This window comes from Callorhinus ursinus, unplaced genomic scaffold, assembly GCF_003265705.2.
Source record: "Callorhinus ursinus isolate GAN/ISIS: 27379988/994484 unplaced genomic scaffold, GSC_fseal_2.0 scaffold4, whole genome shotgun sequence".
NCBI lineage: Eukaryota > Metazoa > Chordata > Mammalia > Carnivora > Otariidae > Callorhinus > Callorhinus ursinus.
Window position 1 is genome coordinate 32,808,595 of NW_027397066.1, and position 21,598 is coordinate 32,830,192.

Sequence of the window (21,598 nt, forward strand, 5' to 3'; positions counted from 1 at the left end):
AGGATTATCAGAGTGAACACTGGTATTCTTGAGGGAACTTCAAATGGCTTCTGAGACAAATGATTCAGGAATTAAAAAAAAAAAAATAGCCACCATCTGGGTGCTTAAGCTTGTGCTAGGCTGTGTGTGAACACTATCTCATTTAATTTTCACTCTGTAAGTGAGCAAATTGAAGCTTAGAAAAGTGATTTATAGTTCACACACTTAATAAACGGAGTGGAGAGCTGTATAAGTTTCTGATTCTAGAGCTCAAGCTAAACCATGGCATATATAATACCTAATTAAGATTTGCCTAATATTTCATGACATGTGTGTTCTACAATTAACCATTCCCTTATTTTCTGTGATTAAAAATGCTGGAAAGAACATGTTTGTATGTATGTTTCTGTATGATTCTTTTATTATTTCATGAATGTAAAAATAAGAGTCAAACGGGTAACATTTATAAGGATCTAGACACAAAATGTCAAACTGTCCTGCCAAGACTGTGCCAATTTATATTAACAGGAGTAATGAGGGGACCCATTTCCCTGAACCCATGGAACAGTGATTACTTTAAAAAATATTTTTGCTGATTTGATAGTCAAAAGGTATTGCTAAATTTAAACTGTATTTATTGTATTTAGTGATGTTAAACATTTTTAAAAAGGTAAACTGATAATTCATAGTCTTATCTCTATTGGGGATTCTGCCTATTTATCACTGCTTTATAAAAGCTCATTATTAAGCCTTTGCCAGAGTTTCCCCAAATTTAAAACTTATTATCCCCAACTCAGCTCTAATCTTCTAATCTGTTCCTACAATACCCTTGGCTTATTCTATGATAAAGATAATTTTCCATGGTTTTCTTCAGTATATCAAAGCATTCAGCATCTTTACCGTAATTTGCTCATTTCCTAATCTCCTCCACTAGAATGCATATTCCTTGGAAGGAGAGATTTTTATAGCTTTAAAAAAAGCACAGCAGTACCTAGGATGACAGTGCTCAATAAATAATGAACGCACAAATGAATAAATTTGTCCTGTAATAACACTTTTAAAATATTCTTTAAATTTTTATTGTCCTGTAATAACACATTTTAAAGTAGGAATGCATCACAAGTAGAATTCTGTAGTTTTATCTGTTGGTACTCCTGGACCCTAGTAAATCAAGAATTTGAAACAAACAAGGGTCATGAAAAATTTGCTTTTATTTTCATCTTAAAAAGAACAGAAAGAAGAAATGGTGATTTCACAACACACTGAAAATGTGCAGAAATGGAAACAATGTTTTTTTTTTTTTTTTTTGCAGCAGAACCTTGTTTTAATCTTCTGCAAACCACCAGGAGGGCTGTGATTTTTCCTCCTTTGAATCCCTCCACTGAAGCTGGTATTCCTTTCATGCTATCCAGTCACCCACCTTGTTCAATCACTACAGTACAGGGTAAAAGGTAGGAACTGAATCTTATCTGTTTTTGCTGCAATGCTTTTCATGGTGTTTTGCAAAGTGTAGTATTTCAACAGATACTTGCTTAAGTGAACCAAAAATGCTGAAGCCAACTGTAACATATAGTGATTATGACTAAACCTTTACCGGAAAAAGTTTGGTCTTTAGAAAAGAAACATTCCATCATCACTGAGTTGAAAACCCGAAGTGAGTAGTACATTAGATCTGATCCCAAAGCATATGGTGCAATTACAACATGCAATATTAATTAGGTAAATAACTCCTATGTAAGTTCTACCAATATTTTGAGCTGTAAAAACTGGAAAGGAAGAAAGATCTCACCTGATCCTCTTTTGCTCTGTCAGGTCACCCTCACTAACCAACATCGCTGATAATAATCGAAGAGTTGAATTGGCAGATTTAGACTGGTTGTTTTTCATACCCAACAGCCACCTTACCAGAAGTTTAATTGCCTGTACCTATAAAATATTAACATGCTAAAAAAAGAAAGGAACTTAAAATTCCAATTAAAGGGAAGATTAATTTATGTCAGTTAGATTAGTGAGGTTGCTTAATTGCTGGTGGACATGTTTTATTAAACAAGTCTGTAGGATAGTAACAGTAACAGCAAGAATATTTGTTTAATGGATAATAGGCACTTTTCCCAGAGCTGTACATATATTAACTTATTTGATGTTCCAAACAAGCCTACAAGGGAGGTTTTTATTTCCAATAGATAAGGCAACGGAGACACATTACTATGATAGATAATTTGCCCAAAGTCTGGCTTCTGAACCCAGGCTTTTTGCAGTTACCCAAGATTTTCAAATTATTTGAAAATATATCGTTTAAAAATAACTATTTAAACTATACCTATTATAGTGATTAAAATGAGCTATTTAGATACTTTAATATTTTTATAGTACTGCAAAAACTACTTTGAAGAAACCACTAAGTCTGATTCTATCTATCCTGATTAAAAAAACTAGGAGATTCCATAATTATTTGTGGTCATAATTTCTTGGAGATTTATACTCAAAAGATTGCTACCAATACATGTGAAAGAACTAGCTAAAGGATCTAGGTGTTATTTACGGTATTTATTGACAACCTGGAAAAAAGAATTGATGGAACAGACTAGGAAGCTATACAAGGTGAAACAGATTATCAAGGAAGATGGTAACAAAACAAGTCTTGTCTTCAATCCCAATACCACCACTTTAAAAATTAGTTTTATTGAGAGACATTTTGTATCTATCAAAAGTTACCAATTCGATAACAGCCATCTGTTTTTGCCAAGTTAATATTCATATTTTTGTAGAGAGTGGTAGTTCGGCTAGACCTGAGATGCTTCTGAGCATCAACATCCTACAAACAATTTCTGTGTAAAACAGCCTCACTGAAATTATTTTAGCAGGCATGAAGTTCTATGGAAGATGCTGACATATATCTATATATAAATAACTCAATGAGGACTACAACTTTTGATTTAAAAATAAAGTACATCATTTATTAGCTGTCAGGTTAAAGAAAAAGGGTGTCTATGAATGTTCATTATTTCAACACAAAAGTTATCAAGGCCTACACAAATTTACCTTTGCTAGCACTTCGGGGGAAACCTCTTCATCTGGAGACCATAATTTTCCATTCTTCTCACCTGTTGACTATAGACAATTGAATATATTTAACTCTTAGAAAGATTTTTGAAGTTTCCTTCATTAAGTTTTTCATGCTGAACAATGCAGTGCTCTAGGAAACCTATAGGAAAGTCACCAGAGCTTGAAAAAGAACAAAGTTGGAGGACTTGAACTTCTTGATTTCAAAACTTACTACAAATTTATAGTAATCAAGACAATATGGATGAAACTGACATGTATAGGCACATAGACCAATGGAATGAAATAGAGAACCCAGAAAACCCTCACATATATGGTCAACTGATTTTTAACAAGGTTGCTAAGGCCAATTACTTTACACAAATGGTGCTGGAAAAACTAGATATCCACAAGCAAAAAAAAAAAAAAAAAATGATGATTTACCTTACATCATATACAAAAATTAACTCAAAAAAAAATCAAAGATCTTAATTTAAGAGCTAAAACTATTAAAACTCTTAAAAGAAAATACAGGGGGAAATCTTCATCATCTTTGATTTGGCAAATATCTGACAAGGGTTTAATACTCAGAATATATAAAGAATTCTTACCACTCAGGAACAATAAACACCCCAATTAAAAGTGTGCAAAGGACTCTGAATGTCCAAGAAGATACACAAATGGCCAAAAGCACATAAAAAAAACAAACAAACAACCTTTACATTGTTAGTCATTAGCGAAACACAAACCAAAACCGCAAAATACTACTTCACATCCACTAGAATGGCCATTATCAAAAACACAGAAAAGAGGAAGCATTGGCAAAGATTTGACAAAAATTGGAAGACTTGTGCACTGATGTTGGGAATGCAAAAATGGTACAGCCACTGTGGAAAACAGTGTGGTGGTCCCTCAAAAAGTACAACATAGAATGACTATGTGACCTAGCAATTCCAATCCTAGGTACAGATCCAAAAGATTTGAAAAGAGGTTCACAAATGTTCACATCAGCATTATTCACAAAAGTTAAAAGGTGGGAAAAAACACAACTGTCCATTAACAGATGAATAAACAAAATGTAGGCTACAAATACAACAATATTATTCTGGCATAAAATGAATTAACTTCTGATACATAACACAAATGAACCTTGAAGTCATTATGCTAAGTGAAATATGCCAGGCACAAAAGGACAAATATTGTATGATAAGAGGTATCTAGAAGAGGCAAATGCAAAGTCAGAACAAAGTACAATAGAGGTGTTACCAGAGGCTGTGGGAAGGAAGCAAGGGGAGTTACTGGTTAATGAATGCAGTTTCTGAGATTAAAATGTTCTGAAAACAGTGGTGACAGTTACACAAAAAATGTGGGTACATATTTTAGGTGGTGCTTTGGGTCATTTCGGAGAGTTGTTTGGCTTTCCTGGGTATTTCCTATGTATATAGGAGGTATACATGGTATAAATGTTTTTATTTTTTAAAAAACCAAATCAACAAAAACACCCACCCAACAACAAAAACAAGAATGTTGGCGTATATGTGATACACTTAAAAATGGCAAAAATGCCATTTATATTAGGCATATTTTACCACACAAACAGCAACAAAAAAGAGCCATTGTAAACTACAATCTAGTCAAGTCTTAAGTTTCACGTTTGTTGCCATTCATATCTATCAATAGTGCAAAGAACAGCCTGAATGTGTTGAGTGGGAAATGACACTTTGGCCATGCTCTTCCATTCTTGTCTATTACATCCAAAGAGGGGAAGGGAAAGAGGATGGAATGCACTGGCAAATGTCTTTCTTTCTAAGTTTAGATATCGAAGGCTCCAAAGACTATTGGATCATGTGGAAGGAATAGGTAAGCTGGATAAATTAGCACTGCACTGAAAGTCATCCACAATGATCCAGCAGGTAAAACAGATTTGTCTTCATTCAACAACTTTTTAATTTAGATCTACTTGGTAAAGTGGTGATTCTTAATCAGAGGTGTGTTTCAGCAATCACTTGGCGTGCCTTTTCAAGCTATATATTTCCAGGCTCCAGCCCAGAGTTAATAAATTAGCTTGTATGCACATACACGTGCGTGTACCCACCCCACACACTTCAATAACTAAAATATGCATCTAGTGCCAAAAATGCAATGTAATTATATTTCAAAAAACACTAAATACAAATCCACTCATATTTTTAACAACATCTGATAAAATTCTAACACTCCAGTAAACTGTCCTTCAAATGTTAGGATAATAGCATTTGACTTATATTTTTTACTTCATGATTCATCCATCTCATGTTCTCATTTTTTCTTTCTTAAATGTTAAGTTCTGCTAATAGCTACATAAAGTCAGGATGTCATTTGGAAATTTAAGTAAATAAGGAGGGAAAACACAATAATTTAAAAGGAAAATTAAATAGAGAAGCAGAAATGTTTCTGTGATAAAGATGTAAATAGTTTTAGTCTCATTATTCTAAATTTAATTAAATTAGAAACTTACCCTGTCATTCATTAGCAGATCTTTCACAATAAAATTTGCTACTACAGATTTCATTGGGGAAGCAAATTGATCTGGTGCTAACATAGAAATGTGGCCCAATGAAACTAATGGAGTTATAAGTTGTTCTGGTACATCAGCATTCAGACTCCTACTGAGTGGCTATAAAAATAAAACAGTCAAAATTACCAGTTTTGTTTTATAAATATCTAGACATTCTATGGAAACAGTTAATGTTCCTGACCCTCCTGAGTTTGTTGGGCCCAAACAAAGCTGTGCTAATATGATCAAAAGTAGCTTCAGCCATATTAGACACTCAATTTTTATTTCAACTACTGAAATTCAGTAAGATTGAAAGAATCCAGAAAAAAAAAAAGCACACATAAAAGGCAGAAGTAAAAACAAGAACATTTCTGCGTCATCAAATCAGCATTATTTTCAAGCCATCTACAATAATAGGCTTGTTATGTTGGTGGACTTCTTACCCTATGGGGACATTTTAAAGACCATGGACCATAAGTGTTCATTGGGTTCTGTTGATACTATATCCAATTTATAATAACAGGAGTACCTTTCCAACAGTGGGATCAGATCAAGGATCACACAAAGGAAAAGGCAAAGAGGACTAATTTTCAGGTAGGGTTATCAGGTACTTTAAACTGGGTAGTTCAAAGTTACTTTCTGAGGATACATACCACAGAGTCAATAAAGCTAAAACTAAGTAAAATGTTCTAACACAAACACACAAAATATTCTTCTGTATGTAGTATTTGAACATATAATGTGATCTAAAGGCTATGAATACAGTGCTAAAAAAAAAAAGAGAGAGCCCCTGCTCCCATAGAATTTATATACGAGGGTGAGACTAAATAGCCAAAAAAAAAAATCTACCTTCTATCTTCATCAAACCACACAGCATAAAAAATCAACATAAACACATCCTATATATTATATATACCTCAAAAATCTGTGCAAGCTGGACTTCTTTATTTGTGAATATGGCATGTATACAGTGAACAGCCTGTTTTGCTTGGTGTGGAGTACCTCTCTTTGCTTTCTGATGTAAAATGGGAATTAAGGTCCTGTAAAAAATAATATCATAGTTTAAAAAAAAAGCCCATACACCACAAGTAGTTCTTTTGGTTGTCTCCTCTACCTACTTTCTCATAACTGTTTGGATGTATGCTGGTAGAGAAGCATCTCATTATTTTTTTAAGTTTATTTAAGTAATCTCTACACCCAACGTGGGGCTCGAACTCTCATGACGCTGAGATCAAGAGTTTGCGTGCTACACCGACTGAGCCAGCCGGGCATCCCGAGAAGACTCCCGTAAAAATTACCTCATCTATGGAAAGATATCTGTTCTCAACTATAATCCAAGAAATACAATGTCTCAAGAAAAGCTACTTCCGGGGGTGCCTGGGTGGCTCAGTCGTTAAGCGTCTGCCTTCGGCTCAGGTCATGATCCCAGGGTCCTGGGCTCGAGCCCTACATCGGGCTCTGGGCTCAGCAGAGAGCCTGCTTCTCCCTCTCCCACTCCTCGTGCTTGTGTTCCCTCTCTCGCGGTCTCTCTCTGTCAAATAAATAAATAAATAAATAAAAGAAAAAGGCTACTTCGGGAGACAATTTGTTTTAAAGCCACCTCATGAATACAGAGAAATAAACAAACCACCCTTAATTTATAATCTAAAACTTGCCCCATGCCATACTCTTATATCTACCTTCTAAGTACATATTCCTAATTTTCCATTTCCCTTTCACAATCCCCTTCAGTTATTTTAAAGCAGTCATGGAAAAAAAGTAGCAGAAGGCCAAGTTTTATTAAAAAGTTTAAATGATACCGGTGAAACAAAGTATGCAAGGATACAGACATATATTGGTAGAGGAGTAATAAAAGCATCTAACAATTATTGAGTACTTGTGCCAAGCACCATTCTAGGTGTTTTTACATGGATTAAGTCAATTAACACTCACAGTCACACAAAGAGGACTGTTATATTAAACAGATAAGAAAACTAAAGCACAAAAATATTATTAAAGCTTCTTAAGCTGACGGAGCTAGGATTTGGTGAGGTTGGGATGTGAAGATGTGTACTTCTGTTCCAAGATCCATGCACTTAACCTCCAAATTGACACTGAAAATCCAAGTAAAACAATCCTTCCTTAGGACAATATGTACTTTATTGTACTACATTACAGTCTTAAGCATTAAATGTTGATGATATGGGAAAACACTGTACGAAGAAAACAGCATGTGTGTATCAACCTATAAAATAGGTATATACATCAAGTAGATAAAATACTCTTCAAAGTTACAAAGTGTTGATACGACTCTTTTTCTCCTTTATATATCCTAAAGTTTCAGCTTTTTACAATGAACATACACGTATTTTTTTTAATTAGAAGAAAATCTATTTAAGGCAAAAAAAATTTAAGGAAAAATACTTGTCATTCATTTACTGCAGTGGTCCTATTTTATAGATTATAAGGTCAGTTGTGTCAAATACAATGGTGAAAAAGGGTCCTCTCATGAAAACAGGAGGCTAGACATTAAGAGCAAGTACCCCAGATTCCAGGTCGTGCACCTCAACCAAAAAACTGGAACATATGCTAGTCTGCATAAATTGGATTTGACATTTCTGAGTATGCCACATTTCTTTGTACACAGGTTTAAAATGGTAAGCTAGGGATTTCTATGCCCAAGCAGCCTCCTTAACTGAACACTGTCTTTCTCTCACAAACTCATTTACCAGTAACAGTTCTTATAAATAACACAAGTAACAAAGGGAGACGCAGCATTGATCAAAATGTTGTTAAACGTATTATTAATTCTTCTTAGTCTAATGAAATGACAACACATAAATCAACTTTAACCTTTTTCCTTGTTATTCTAGTGTGCTATAATCTAATGATGCCATCAAGGTTATTGTTGAGGCTTGCATTGTTGTACTTCTCTGCTTTTCAATGATTCTCTCCTTCCTTCCTAATTAGTCTTTTTTTTTTTTTTAAGATTTAAAAATTTTTTTTTAATTAGAGAGCACAAGCAGGGGGAGCAGCAGGCAGAGGGAGAGGGAGAAGCAGGCTTCCCGCTGAGCAGGGAGCCCGATGTGGGGCTCAATCCCAGGACCCCGGGATCACGACCTGAGCCGAAGGCAGACGCTTAACTGTCTGAGCCACCCAGGTGCCCTTTTCTAATTAGTCTTAAGAATAAGAGGTTTTGGGGCACCTGGGTGGTTTAATCGGTTAAACGTCTGCTTTTGGCTCAGGGATGGAGTCCTGAGTTGGGCTCTCTGCTCAGTGAGAGCCTGCTTCTCCCTCTCTCTTGCTGCTCTGCCTATTTGTGCTCTGTGTCAAATAAATAAAACCTTAAAAAAAAAAAAAAGAATAAGAGGTTTTATTCCTTGTGTCCAAAAATTAATGATTCCATCTAACCCCATTTTTCCACTGCTTCATTTGGGATAGAATTCCTTTAAGAATAAATCCTTTACCTTAAAAAAGGTTTTCCTACCTTGAAAAACTCACCAGAAACTTTATCCTACTGTGTCAATGATTTTTTTTTCAATGTATAAATATAAAAATTATTGTCTCTAGACTATAAACTCCTTGAGAACAGGGACTGACTGTGGCAATTCTTTATTATTAGCCAGTACAGTTCTGAGAATGAAGAGAATGTACAATAAACATTGACTTATTTCTCAAATTAAACTATTAGCTCACAAATTTAATAAAAACGAGGAGTCAGGAGTCCTCTTACCCTATTATTACCCTGTAAGGGAAAACTGGTTTGACTTGGATATATCCAAAACTATTTGCATATACCCTGAACATGTGATTCAACAGCTATCAGCAATGTGTTTTTCTTCCAAAAGACATCTCCCACATCTTTTGTCTAAATATAAACTCTCAGCATAAGTTTGATCCTAAGGCAACCTCTTTAAGATGCCAAAGTAAAAATATCAACATGTATTTCATTCTTATGGTGAAAGGGGAAAGGTAATCTTGAGAGATCAAAATTAGCAAAGCACCACTGCCAACAACCAAGCAACTAATAAGATATGCAATTAAGCACACTACTTGATTATCCCATTCTTTGGTGAGACATGAAGGTGGCAGCTATTGAATTTAAACCAAATGAAAAAAAAAAAAATGAACATACTTAGATAACGAAGATATATTAACTATAAATTTGAAATTCTGTGAAAACTCGATTATTAATATTTAAAAATCTTGTTATAAACAAAGTTTGTTTGTTCTTTTAATGGTGGAGGAGGAGAATGAGGCAGAGAAAAGATAAAACAAAGGATACAGAAAAGTAGCTTTTTTTTTTTTTTTTTTTTTTTAAGTAGGCTCCACGCCCCACATGCGGTTTGAAGTCATGACCCTGAGATCAAGAGCTGGATGCTCTACCGACTGAGTTACCCAGTTGCCCCCAGACAAGTAGCTTCTAAGTAAAAATTCTCTTTCCTCGCTCCTATCTTCCTCCATGAAAGGGAAAACTGACTGTATGGCTCCCACACTTAAAAAACTTTTGTGTTAAAAAAACAAGAACAACAAAAACCACTTTGTGTTTACCATGAGAAAAAAATATACTCACGATCGTATCTGGGGTAGGTCTGTTTCTATTTTGTGGCCTGTATTTCTAAAAATTTGTATAGCAGCTTCTGCTACCTTGTCATCTTCCATTCTGAGGCACTGTAACAGGGACTCATATGTCTCTGCAGAGTGGAACGAGGTAGGATGTGTGAAAGACAGAACCTGGAGGAATAGATACAGCTTTAGAAGTATAGACAATGGTTTTAACCCATTAAAAGATCATTATATTTTCTACTATAAATACAATTCAAATTATTGGGCTGCATATGCTAGCTATACAGAATGAAGATTTTATTTCATAGCCTCCTTTGCAATTTGTTGCATTTAATGAGACATTAGCAGAAATATCGTGCATTAGGTTCCTTAAGAGAGTTGATTTATAGCCCTTGCCCTATTTTCTTCTTCACCTCTTAGTCTATCCTGATACTGGGAATGCAGCAAACGTGGCTCCTTTTTTATATGGACTGTGATATTGTGAAGCGAACAAAATGTTAACACAGCTTTATTTCGCTGGCAAAAAGATACTCTATAAGGGATATTTTAAGTGGAATCCATCACAAAAAGTGCACTGGGTATAGCTATAAACAAGCCATAACTGTGAACTTTTATCATGATTACAAACATAAATAATTATTCCTACACAAGTCCCAGTCTATCCCAAAGGAATGTAGAGCAAGTTAGACATAACATGTCTACAAAGTTTACTTTCCATGAAGTGGGAACAATTTACTTATAGCATAATATCAGTAATAAGGGCTAAGTGGAGAAGTGAGGGGCAGGGGATGGAGTATATAGTCTTCATTAACTTATTCAATAAGCATTTATTTACTGGTTTATAAAGTAAAGAGATTGTCTCATTTGGTTAGGTTTTTGTTGATAATATTTAGATAATATGTTGACATGTTAAATAAGTTGATAATATAAAACCTTATTAAGTTTTACTTACAGAAAAAAGGAGAATCAAATTTGAAAAACTGAAAAAACATATTAAAAATGTTTATCTTAAGGATGATTTCACTCTTAAAACTACTTAAAAATATAACCTCATTAAAAATATAATTAGAATCTTTCTTACGAAGCATCATATCAATTATTTCCATGAAATTATATTTAAGACCATTCCAATACAATCCCATCACTGTTTTCTTTCTCACGTCCACTGCATTTGTCTCTTCTCCCTTATATATTGTAATGATCTAAACATTTTTTGCCTTCAATTTCCTCTCCTCTTTACTCCATCTGATGAAAGCTCTGTCAAGTGCTGTTATCATATTAAAAGCCAGAATGAAAGACCCCGATAATACCTTTCTGCTCCAACACCATTCCACAATCTAAAACCAGTTTTGTCTCCCATTATTCCCCAAAGCAGTCCTTTTCTCTGGTTAGGGTGGACTCCCAACATTCCTAAATATGCCAAGAATTAACTTCTTTGATGATGCTGTGTTTCCCCTAGATTAAGTCATATCTTATCCATAAAGTCTTGTCTGAACTGGCTCTTACTAATTGCTCTATTCTCTGAATTCTTTGGGCATAAGAATATATATATGACTAGCAATTGTTTAAAAATTCCCCGATCAGACAGACGCTATTATATAATTCCTGTGAGCAATCCTACTACTCCAGATGAAAGGTAAGACTAGATCATTTAGAACATACTGGTACAAGCACATGTTATTAAATACAGGCATGCAAATGATGAAACCACAAACCCCCAAAACATTATTTTATAATGTAAAACAAATTACATTATTGTAATGTAAAAACATACATTATTTTTATAAACTGTGATTTCTACCACAAATGTTTAATCTTTCAAATAGTTTCCAGTGAAATAAAGCCCAACTCTTGCATATCCTTAAGGGAGTTCAAATTAAAACTGTGGAAATGCATGGAGACAAAATTATCTCAAAGTACCTTAAGAAGTTCAAGCCCTGAACGAATAGCTGTATCTGGACTTACACCCTCCTCTTCATCATCTGCTGTCCCCTCTATTGATTTATTCATCAGTTTTACCAGTGCACTATTAAAACGAGAAAATCTAAATTAGTAACCTTACTAGATTAGTAACTGTATCCTAATTGCACTGTGGCACAATACATACAGAATCTAAACATCAGATATAAATATGTTCATGGAGGAAAAAGTTATTTTATGACTTTTTAAACTTTGCTCCCTATTTGACAGCTGAGATTTTTTTTTTAGTTTATCTCCCTACACCACCGACCAAACTCCATGTGTAACTCTACTGAAAAATAACAAAACTAAAATTAAATGACACATACTGGAAATATAATTTACTATTGATTTCTATGTATAAAGATATCATTTACAATCTTAGGAAAAACAATAGAGGGCAGCTGCTAAATGGACAAATGACAATTCACTCAAAGCAAAAAGCAAATAGTTAACAAAACACGGACAAAGATGTTTAAATTAATCCCTGATAATTAATTTACTGGATCAGTAATTACAACCCAGAAATTCATAGCAAAGAAGCACTTCATCAAAAGCATCATGTTATATTCATAAATACTCATCAATTAAAAAACCACTTAATTACAAAAATACAGATTCTAAGGGACACATGCACCCTGTTTATAAGCAGCCTTATCAACAAGAGCCAAACTGTGGAGAGAGCCCAAATGTCCATCGACTGATGAACGGATAAAGAAAACGTGGTACATATATACAATAGAATATTACTCAGCCATCAAAAAGAATGAAATCTTGCCATTTGTAATGAGGTGGACAGAACTAGAGTGTATTATGCTAAGTGAAATAAATCAGAGAAAGACAAATACCATTCTGATTTCACTCATATATAGAATTTAAGAAACAAAACAGACAAACATATGGGAAGGGAAAAGAAAGAAAGAAAAGAGAGGGAAACAAACCATAAGAGACTCTTAATGATAAAGAACAAACTGAGGGCTGATGAGGGAGGTGGGTGGGGGATGGGTAGATAGGTGATGGGTATTAAGGAGGGCACTTACTGTGATGAACACCAGATGTTGTATATGTGATGAATCACTAAATTCTACTCCTGAAACCAATACTGCACTGTATGTTAACTAACTAGAATTTAAATAAAAATTTAAAAAACCATTTAATTGTCCAACATTATGGAATTAATTTTTCAAACATACCTAACCACCACAAAATGGAATATTACTTGGTCAATAAAAATCAGTCTATGTAGCAAGATGATACTAGTTTAAGTAAAAACAGATGTGATTTTTGGTTTTGAGACTGCTTCCTCATCAGTAAACTAAAGATAATACTACCTTATTTTGAGGGACATTAAATTATTACAGCAAATGACCTAGTATATAGCAAATATTTAACAAATGGAAGCTAATGATAAATTTTAGGTGAACATTTTTCCTTTGGAAAAATATGCATATTTTAAATTAAAAAAATTTTAAGTACAAAATATGTAAGATGCACAGATGCATCTTCTATATAATTTAAACCACATTTAGTACTTTTCTTTCCTTTTTAACACAATAATTTAAAAATCTTTGTATCTTCAATTGATTAAAAAAACTTTTTTTTGAGAAAACAAATTAGGGGTGTGTATAAACAGTAGCCTGAAATATAATTTATATATCATATAATTCACATATTTAAAATGTGTAATTCAATGGTTTTTAGTATAGATTCACAGGATTGTATAACCATTACCACAATCTAATTTTAGATTTCTCCCCATCCCCAAAAAAACCCCTTTCCAACAGGAGTCACTGCTATTCACTTGCACCTCCTCTAGCCCTGGTAATCTATTAATCTACTTTCTCCTGCTACAGATTTCCCTATTCTGAGTATTTCATATAAATAAAATCATACAATATATGGTCTTCTGTGACTCCTTTCACTTAGCAAACTGTTCTTAAGGTTCATCCATGTTGTAGTATGCATCAGTATTTCATTCACTTTAATCCTGAATAACCTTCCAGTATATAAGACAATTTATCCATTCATCAACTGACAGACATTTGGGTTGTTTCCACTTTTTTGGCTATTATGAATAATGTTGCTATAAACATTCATATACAGGTATGGACATATATTTTCATTTCTCTTGGACATATATTTAGGAGTGGAATTGCGGGTTGCTATAGTAACTATGTTTTAACTTTTTGAGGAACTGCCAAACTGTTTTCCATAGCAGCTCCATCATTTTACATTCCCACCGGCAATATAGGAGGGTAACAATTTTTTTGCATCTTCTCCAACTCATCTGTCTTTTTTTTTTTTTTTTTAAGATTTTATTTATTTATTCATGAGAGATGGAGAGAGAGAGGGAGAGAGAGACAGAGAAGCAGAGGGAGAAGCAGGCTCCCAAGGAGCAGGAAGCCCGATGTGGGACTCGATCCCAGGACCCTGGGATCATGACCTGAGCCGAAGGCAGATGCTTAACCATCTGAGCCACCCAGGCGCCCTCATCTGTCTTTTTGATTATAGCCATACATGTGCGACACACACACACACACACAAATAAAAACATTCCCATCTCCACACAAAAAATTGCCTTATGTCCCGTGTCGTCAATCTCCTTTCTCCATGCTGGCCATCACTGATCTGGTTTCTGTCACTACAATTTTACCATTTCTAGAATTTCATATATTTTGTGTCTGACATTTTTTAAGTGACAATTCTTTTGAGATTCCTCCATGTTATTGAGTAGAATCAGTAGTTTATGCCTTTCTACTGCTGAAAAGTATATATTGTATGGATATATCATAGTATGATTACCCAATTATCAATAGATGGATGTTAGGGTATTTCTAGCTTAAAGATATAAATAAAGCTGCTATAAGCAATTAAATATATGTCTTTATGGCAATTTATGTTTTTTTTTTCTTGTAGGCAATATGTAGTATTGGGATTCCTGAGTTGTATGGTAATAGTATATGTCTACTTAATGTTATAACAAACTGTCTCCTACAGCATCAACACTTGGTATGGACAGTATCTTTAATTTTAGCCAAATGGTTGTGCAGTGGTATTTCTCATTGTAATTTGAATTTATACTTCCCTAATGAGTAATAATGTTCATGGTCTTTTTCTGTGCTTATTTCCTATTTGTGTATCTTACTTGGTGAAGTCTGTTCAAATCTTCTGTTCATTTTTATAGTCTGTCTTACTGAGTAGTAACAATACTTTGTATATTCTGGATATAATCTTTTATCAGGTATATGCTTTTCAAGTCTTTTCTCCCAGTCTGTAGCTTGACTTTTCTTTCTCATAACGGTGTCTTGCAAAAAGGAAAAATTATTTAATTTTCTTTCATTGTTTGTGCTTTTTATGTCCCATTTAAGCTATTTTGCTCATCCCATATTTTGTTTTAGAAGTTTTAACTCTGACATCATATACTTTTTTAAAAAGTTATTTTTAATTTGAGAAAAATATTCTGAATTAAGCTATTAGGAAGAAATCCTATAAAATGATACATGAATTTAACAAGATTAAAAATGTGTTTGAAAAAATTTATAAATGTATCTAATTATTTGTAAGAGGTCATCCATGTATTTACTTAATAAGTATTTATTGACCACCTATTATGTACCAAGTCTTAGGGTCTGTCCCGAAAGTATAGTGCAAAACAAGACAGACATAATCTTTTTCATTTATAATGTGGGTACATCACCATTATGAGTTGAGCTATAAGAAAAAGACCCAAGTCTTGAAACCAGGATTGTAGTCCTTCCTCTTATAAAAGTACTTTCATTTCTAAATGAGAGAAATAATACATACACCATATACTTCACAGAGGTATCATGCAGCAAAAGATTATTACCAATTCAAGTACACGTTCAAAACTGCTTGGGAAGTCTTCTATGTGTCTCTTTCTCTTCCCTGCTGTGTTAACAATGGATACAAATCTTCACCATTCTATCTCAGGTCTAAATCCTTCCACTGAGCAGACTACCTACTTTAGTTCTAACCTAATAGAGAATAATGGAGGCCTTGAGTGAAACCTAATTTCTATACCTACCTTCTAACTTCCTCTAATTTGTATCTATTATTTTTTCATGTCATAGGGGAAGATTTCCTTCTTTCTATTCCTCTTCTTTAGGGATGTTGCACTATCTTAATTCTATTCCCCTTCTCCCACCTTCAACCTCTCTTCTTTTCTACTGGTACCCCTCAAAGGTATTTCAATATTCAAAATTCCTTCATTAAAAACAACAGACGACCCTTCTTCAAGTTTACTCTCTTCCCATCATCTCATTTTTCTCCTTTACTTTTTATAGCTAAACTGTCCACAGTGGCTGTCCCACATCTCAATTTAACTCCTAAAGCAGAGTTTCAAAGTGTGACAAGGTATTTATCCCCTTTGATTTTCTCATACCTAAAGGTTGCTGAGTGGAACCTACTGGGATCCTGTTGAGCTAGCCAGTCACCTCTGGGCTTGGGCAGTCTTCTCTGCTCAAATATTATCATTTTCTCTGTGTATCATGATGTGTATTTGAGAAGGACTATCCTAAGCTCTTCTCAATAGTTGGGTCATGTGGGTTTGCCCTTGCTACCCCAAAGAAACTATTCTGGCCATTGTGATGTTTCTCCTTTTCTAAATCCAATGGATGCTTTTTACTATCTATTTTACTTCTGGTAGCATCTGACCCCTCCACTTTTTATTTTTATTTTTTTTTTAAAGATTTTATTTATTTGACAGAGAGAGACACAGCGAGAGAAGGAATACAAGGGGAATGAGAGAGGGAGAGGGAGAAGCAAGCTTCCTGCCGAGCAGGGAGACCAATGAGGGGCTCGATCCCAGGACCCTGGGATCATGACCCTAGCTGAAGGCAGATGCTTAACGACTGAGCCACCCAGGCGCCCCCCTCCTTTTTTTAAAAGATTTTATTTATTTGAGAAAGAGAGAATGAGAGACAGAAAGCACGAGAGGGAAGAGGGTCAGAGGGAGAAGGAGACTCCCCGCTGAGCGGGGAGCCCGATGTGGGACTCAATCCCGGGACTCCAGATCATGACCTGAAGCGAAAGCAGTCGCTTAACCAACTGAGCCACCCAGGCGACCCCCCCCTTTTTAGTCCCTCTTTTCTGTTATCACTCTTTCCCGATTTTCCTTCCACTTTTGACCATGTCTCCTTAAAAAAAATTTTTTTAATTGAAGAACTGTCATATGACATGTTAGTTTCAGGTATAGAGCATAGTGATTTGGTATTTATAAATATTATGAAATGGTCACGACAATAAGTCTAGTTACTATCTGTCACCACACCACATTGTTAGAATTTTTAAGAATTCAATGAATTCCTTATCTTCTGGCAGCCTCTTAATTTTCCTTAGGATTCAGTCCTCACCCTTTTCTTTTTAAATTTTACCCTCTCCCCGAGGTTTCAACCATTATTACAATCATTACCTCACTTTCGACCACTATCTAAAGACAAATAACTAACTGGAGCATGCATATGTGTCTTTGTATAAATACAAGTCTGGAGAAAATATACTAAAGAAAAATTGGTTATATTTAGGATGATTTTCTACTATCCTCATTCCTTTCTTCCAAAATCCTTCATTATGGTCAAAGTACATGCAATTTTCTAACTACTTCTTGATTCCTTCTGCCTTTGTCTATTTTTTCTTCCTAGAATAGCTACTAATGTTCATTCGGTAATTACTATGTGTGAAGCATTGTGCTAAGTGTTTTATATATCCATGTCTCTTAAGCCTCTCAACAATTCCAGTTGTTATTGTAATGTATTATTCTTATTTTAAACATAAGGACATTAAAGCTCAGAGCAGCTTAAATAATTTACCCCAGGACACAGGGCTAGTGGCCTGGGCTGCTCTCCCCCTGCAGTCTTCACCTGGCCACCCTCCATAATTCCTACTCACCTTTCATTACCCATTTATGTGTGATGTATTTCAGAGCCTTCCCTAACAACAAATCCATCCCACACAATTTGGGTTATATAACGAACCTTCTGCAGTTACCCAATGTATTTTACAAACTGCTCCATTAAATGTATGTTACATGAATAAATAAACCCTCTATTTGTAATTTAATAGTCCATGAAGAGGTGATTATACAGAAAGAATATTATATGACATAATACATATTTCTCTTAAAATTAATAGATTGGAATTTTGCATACAATTAGTCTCTCAGAAACCCTAACCATAAGTGCATTTCCCTGAGCCTTAACACCTATGATGTTACTGAAAAAACTGAGTTTTTGGTCTTTTTTTTTTTTTTTTTTTTTTAAAGATTTTATTTATTTATTTGAGAGAGAGAGAATGAGAGATAGAGAAGGGAAGAGGGTCAGAGGGAGAAGCAGACTCCCCGCCGAGCAGGGAGCCCGATGCGGGACTCGATCCCGGGACTCCAGGATCACGACCTGAGCCGAAGGCAGCCGCCCAACCAACTGAGCCACCCAGGCGCCCCTGAGTTTTTGGTCTTTTAGACTGGAGATTAACCACTAGCTTATATAATTTACTAAAAAAATGAAACGCTATGAAGCTTCATGGAAACAAACAGCAAATGCCATTATATGTCTCTTTCAAAGTCAATATGCAAAGGCAAGAGTACTACTACATGTACTATATCCTTGATTTACCTCATTAGAATTAAATGGCATAGAGCAAAGGACACTGACATCAGAAATAATAAATCTGGTGGGAATATAAATGATATGGCCACTGTGGAAAACAGTATGGAGGTTCCTCAAAAAATTAAAAATAGAAACACCATATGATCCAATAATTAAACTACTGGGTATTTACCCAAAGAAAATGAAAACACTAATTTGAAAAGATATACGCACCCCTTTGTTTACTGCAGCATTATTTGTAATAGTCAAGACATGGAAACAACCTAAGTGTCCACTGATAGATGAATGGATAAAGAAGATGCAGTACATGCACACACACACACACACACACACACACAAATATTATGCAGCCATAAAAAGGGATGAACTCTTGTCATTTGCACAACATGATGGATCTAGAGGGTATTATGCTAAGTGAAATAAGTCAGAGAAAGACAAATGCCGTATAATTTACTCATATGTGGAATCTAAAAAAAAAAAAAAATGAATAAACAAAAAGCAGAATCAGACCTATAAATACAGAGAACTGATGGTTGCCAGAGAGAAGAGAGATGGAGGGATAGGCAAAATGAATGAAGAGGAGTGGGAGATATTGGCTTCTGGTTATGGACTAAGTCATGGGAATAAAAGGTACAGCACAGGGAATATAGTTCATGATACTGTAATATCACTGTATGGTGACACATGGGAGCTATATTCGTGGTGAGCCACAGCATTAGAGATGTTGAATCACTATGTTGTATACCTGAAATTAACGTAACGTTGTGTTTGAAGTATACACAAATAAAAAATTAAAAATTACTGCCATCCTTTGGAAAAATAAATCAATCTATGGTTTTTGCCATTACCCAGCTGTGAACAAACCATTTACTCTCTGAAAACCTTAGTTTTCTTACTTGCAAGTAAGGAAATTAAAGGAAAAGGAATTCTTCGTCAAAAAGGAAAAAGACAAACATCGCTGTTATTAGCTGAATTGTGTACCCCAAACTCATATGTTGAAGTCTAACCTCCAGTACGTGATGTACTTGAAATGAGGGCCTTAAAAGAGATAATTACGGTAAAATGAGGTGAAATGTGTGGGACATTATCCAATATGACTATTGTCCTTATATGAAGAGAAGATTAGGACACAGACAACGTGAGACCTTGCGAGGAGACAGCGAGAAGGAGGCCATCTGCAAGTCAAGGAGAGAGGCTTCAGAAGAAATCAAACTTGCTGACACCCCTATCTTGAATTTCTAGCCTCCACAACTGTGAGAAAATTAACTTCTGTTAAGTCACCCAGTCTGTGGTATTTTGTTATGGCAGCCCTAGAAAATCAATACAACTGGCATTTCAATACAACCAAAGCAGTAGTTCACATATGGTGAAATAACTAGCTAGAACCAGCTCTCCTAATCCAAGGCTGTTTAAAAAGAGAACCAATAAAAACAAACCAAAACGAGAGAGAGAGAGAGAACCAGTAAGTGCCATGTAATAACCCAATATGAAAAGGAAGACATATAGCTTATCTATTATACCAGGCTACTTAGTTTTATGTGTTCTAATTCTCATAATCATCCAACAGGGAGATATCACACACATACTGAAGTTAAAAATAAAATGAAAACTTCAGATAAATTACTGGGCTTCTTTCAAAGCCACAAAACTGGTATGCAGTAGACACAGGTTGTGAAACCATATTAGTCTAAGGGCAACTTGTGCTCTTTTCAAAATACTATTCTGTTTTCACATATCTCAAATAAACAGTGATATATGCTAAAGGAATGTTATGAGGCCATCAAAATGGTTAAGAAAACTCAAAAACTAATTGATAGCCTATAGATGTAAAAGTTTCTTCTTTCTCCAGTCTTAATATTCTTCATTTCTTTAATGAGCACATATAGGCTAAAGATAAAACACAAGAACCCTTAAAAAAATAAAAAGCACTGAAGTAAGCCAAAGACTAGAAAATAAGCAGGCCCTTCTTTCAACTTCAATGATACATCCTTCTGCCATTAAAAAGGTATACAGGGAACCTTTTTAGGTTTTCTTAGGGACCCAGAATTTAAACTTACAACACTGTGGTTTCAGATTATATTCTATTTTTGAGTGAATATATTTCCTAGCTTACCTTATGGCTTCTGAATCAATGTGCACAGGTGCAATTCTTTCCAACAGAAATTTGACCATCTCTAGAAAAGGATTTGTTGGCTGCTTAGGATTTGCAAGTTTTCGAGCTATTTCTCTCTATAGAAAGGAAAGATTTTTACCGTTAAGTATGATTTACTTCCATATTTTTCAAAGTAAAAATAATTATAGGTATCAAAAGCATTTTAAGATTCAAAATAAGCAGAATCTGCTTTAGACCTGACTAAATTTCTGCTTTAGATCCTGACTAAAATTATATACTCATTAAGTAATCAATGCAAAATCTGGACTGTGGGGAACAGAAAGGGGATGACACAATATAATTTACGCCTGTCTCCTATTTCTCCCATGAAGTTATTGATTAGTAAACAATCTTTTTTAATGCTCTACTTCCAAAAAGTTAAAAATTTTTAAACTTTCATGGGTATGTCTTATTAGTTTATTTCAAAATTTATTTCAAACTAATGTTTATTAGTTTATTTCATAATAATGTCATAATATTTCAGTTAATGATTTTTTTAAAAGAGGGAAAGATTCATAAGTATGTAATTATAAAGTTTTTTTAGTTCTGGAAGAACATAGTTGATTTCAAACACAGTGGTATTACATCAAATATCTCCTACAAAGAAAACACATTATTGATGGAATTTCTAAAGAACATATTAGGATTTAATGATTATAGAACCTAATTCTCCCAAAGACAAGGTTAAATTTACAAAGTGCTGGGCATTAGGGAAAGAAGTTTAATAACAATGCTTTTAACTGAATATCTGTGATGAGTAAA

The 21,598-nt window shown here is 34.5% G+C and overlaps 1 protein-coding gene across 3 annotated transcripts in view; it reads right to left on the reverse strand.

Annotated features, from left to right (window-relative positions):
• Positions 1 to 21,598, reverse strand: part of PDS5A (PDS5 cohesin associated factor A) — a 136,578-nt gene that overhangs the window by 33,014 nt on the left and 81,966 nt on the right. For all 3 annotated transcript variants that reach the window (XR_012377887.1, XM_025887114.2, XM_025887115.2), the window contains exons 17-23: positions 20,798 to 20,913; positions 12,023 to 12,128; positions 10,110 to 10,270; positions 6,474 to 6,597; positions 5,519 to 5,677; positions 3,022 to 3,090; positions 1,769 to 1,905 (exon numbers count right to left, since the gene is read on the reverse strand). Coding sequence is in view for 2 of the 3 variants with exons in the window: in XM_025887114.2 (XP_025742899.1) it covers positions 1,769 to 1,905; positions 3,022 to 3,090; positions 5,519 to 5,677; positions 6,474 to 6,597; positions 10,110 to 10,270; positions 12,023 to 12,128; positions 20,798 to 20,913 (872 nt within the window). In the remaining variant the exon portion in view is untranslated. The remainder of the gene's footprint in view (positions 1 to 1,768; positions 1,906 to 3,021; positions 3,091 to 5,518; positions 5,678 to 6,473; positions 6,598 to 10,109; positions 10,271 to 12,022; positions 12,129 to 20,797; positions 20,914 to 21,598) is intronic.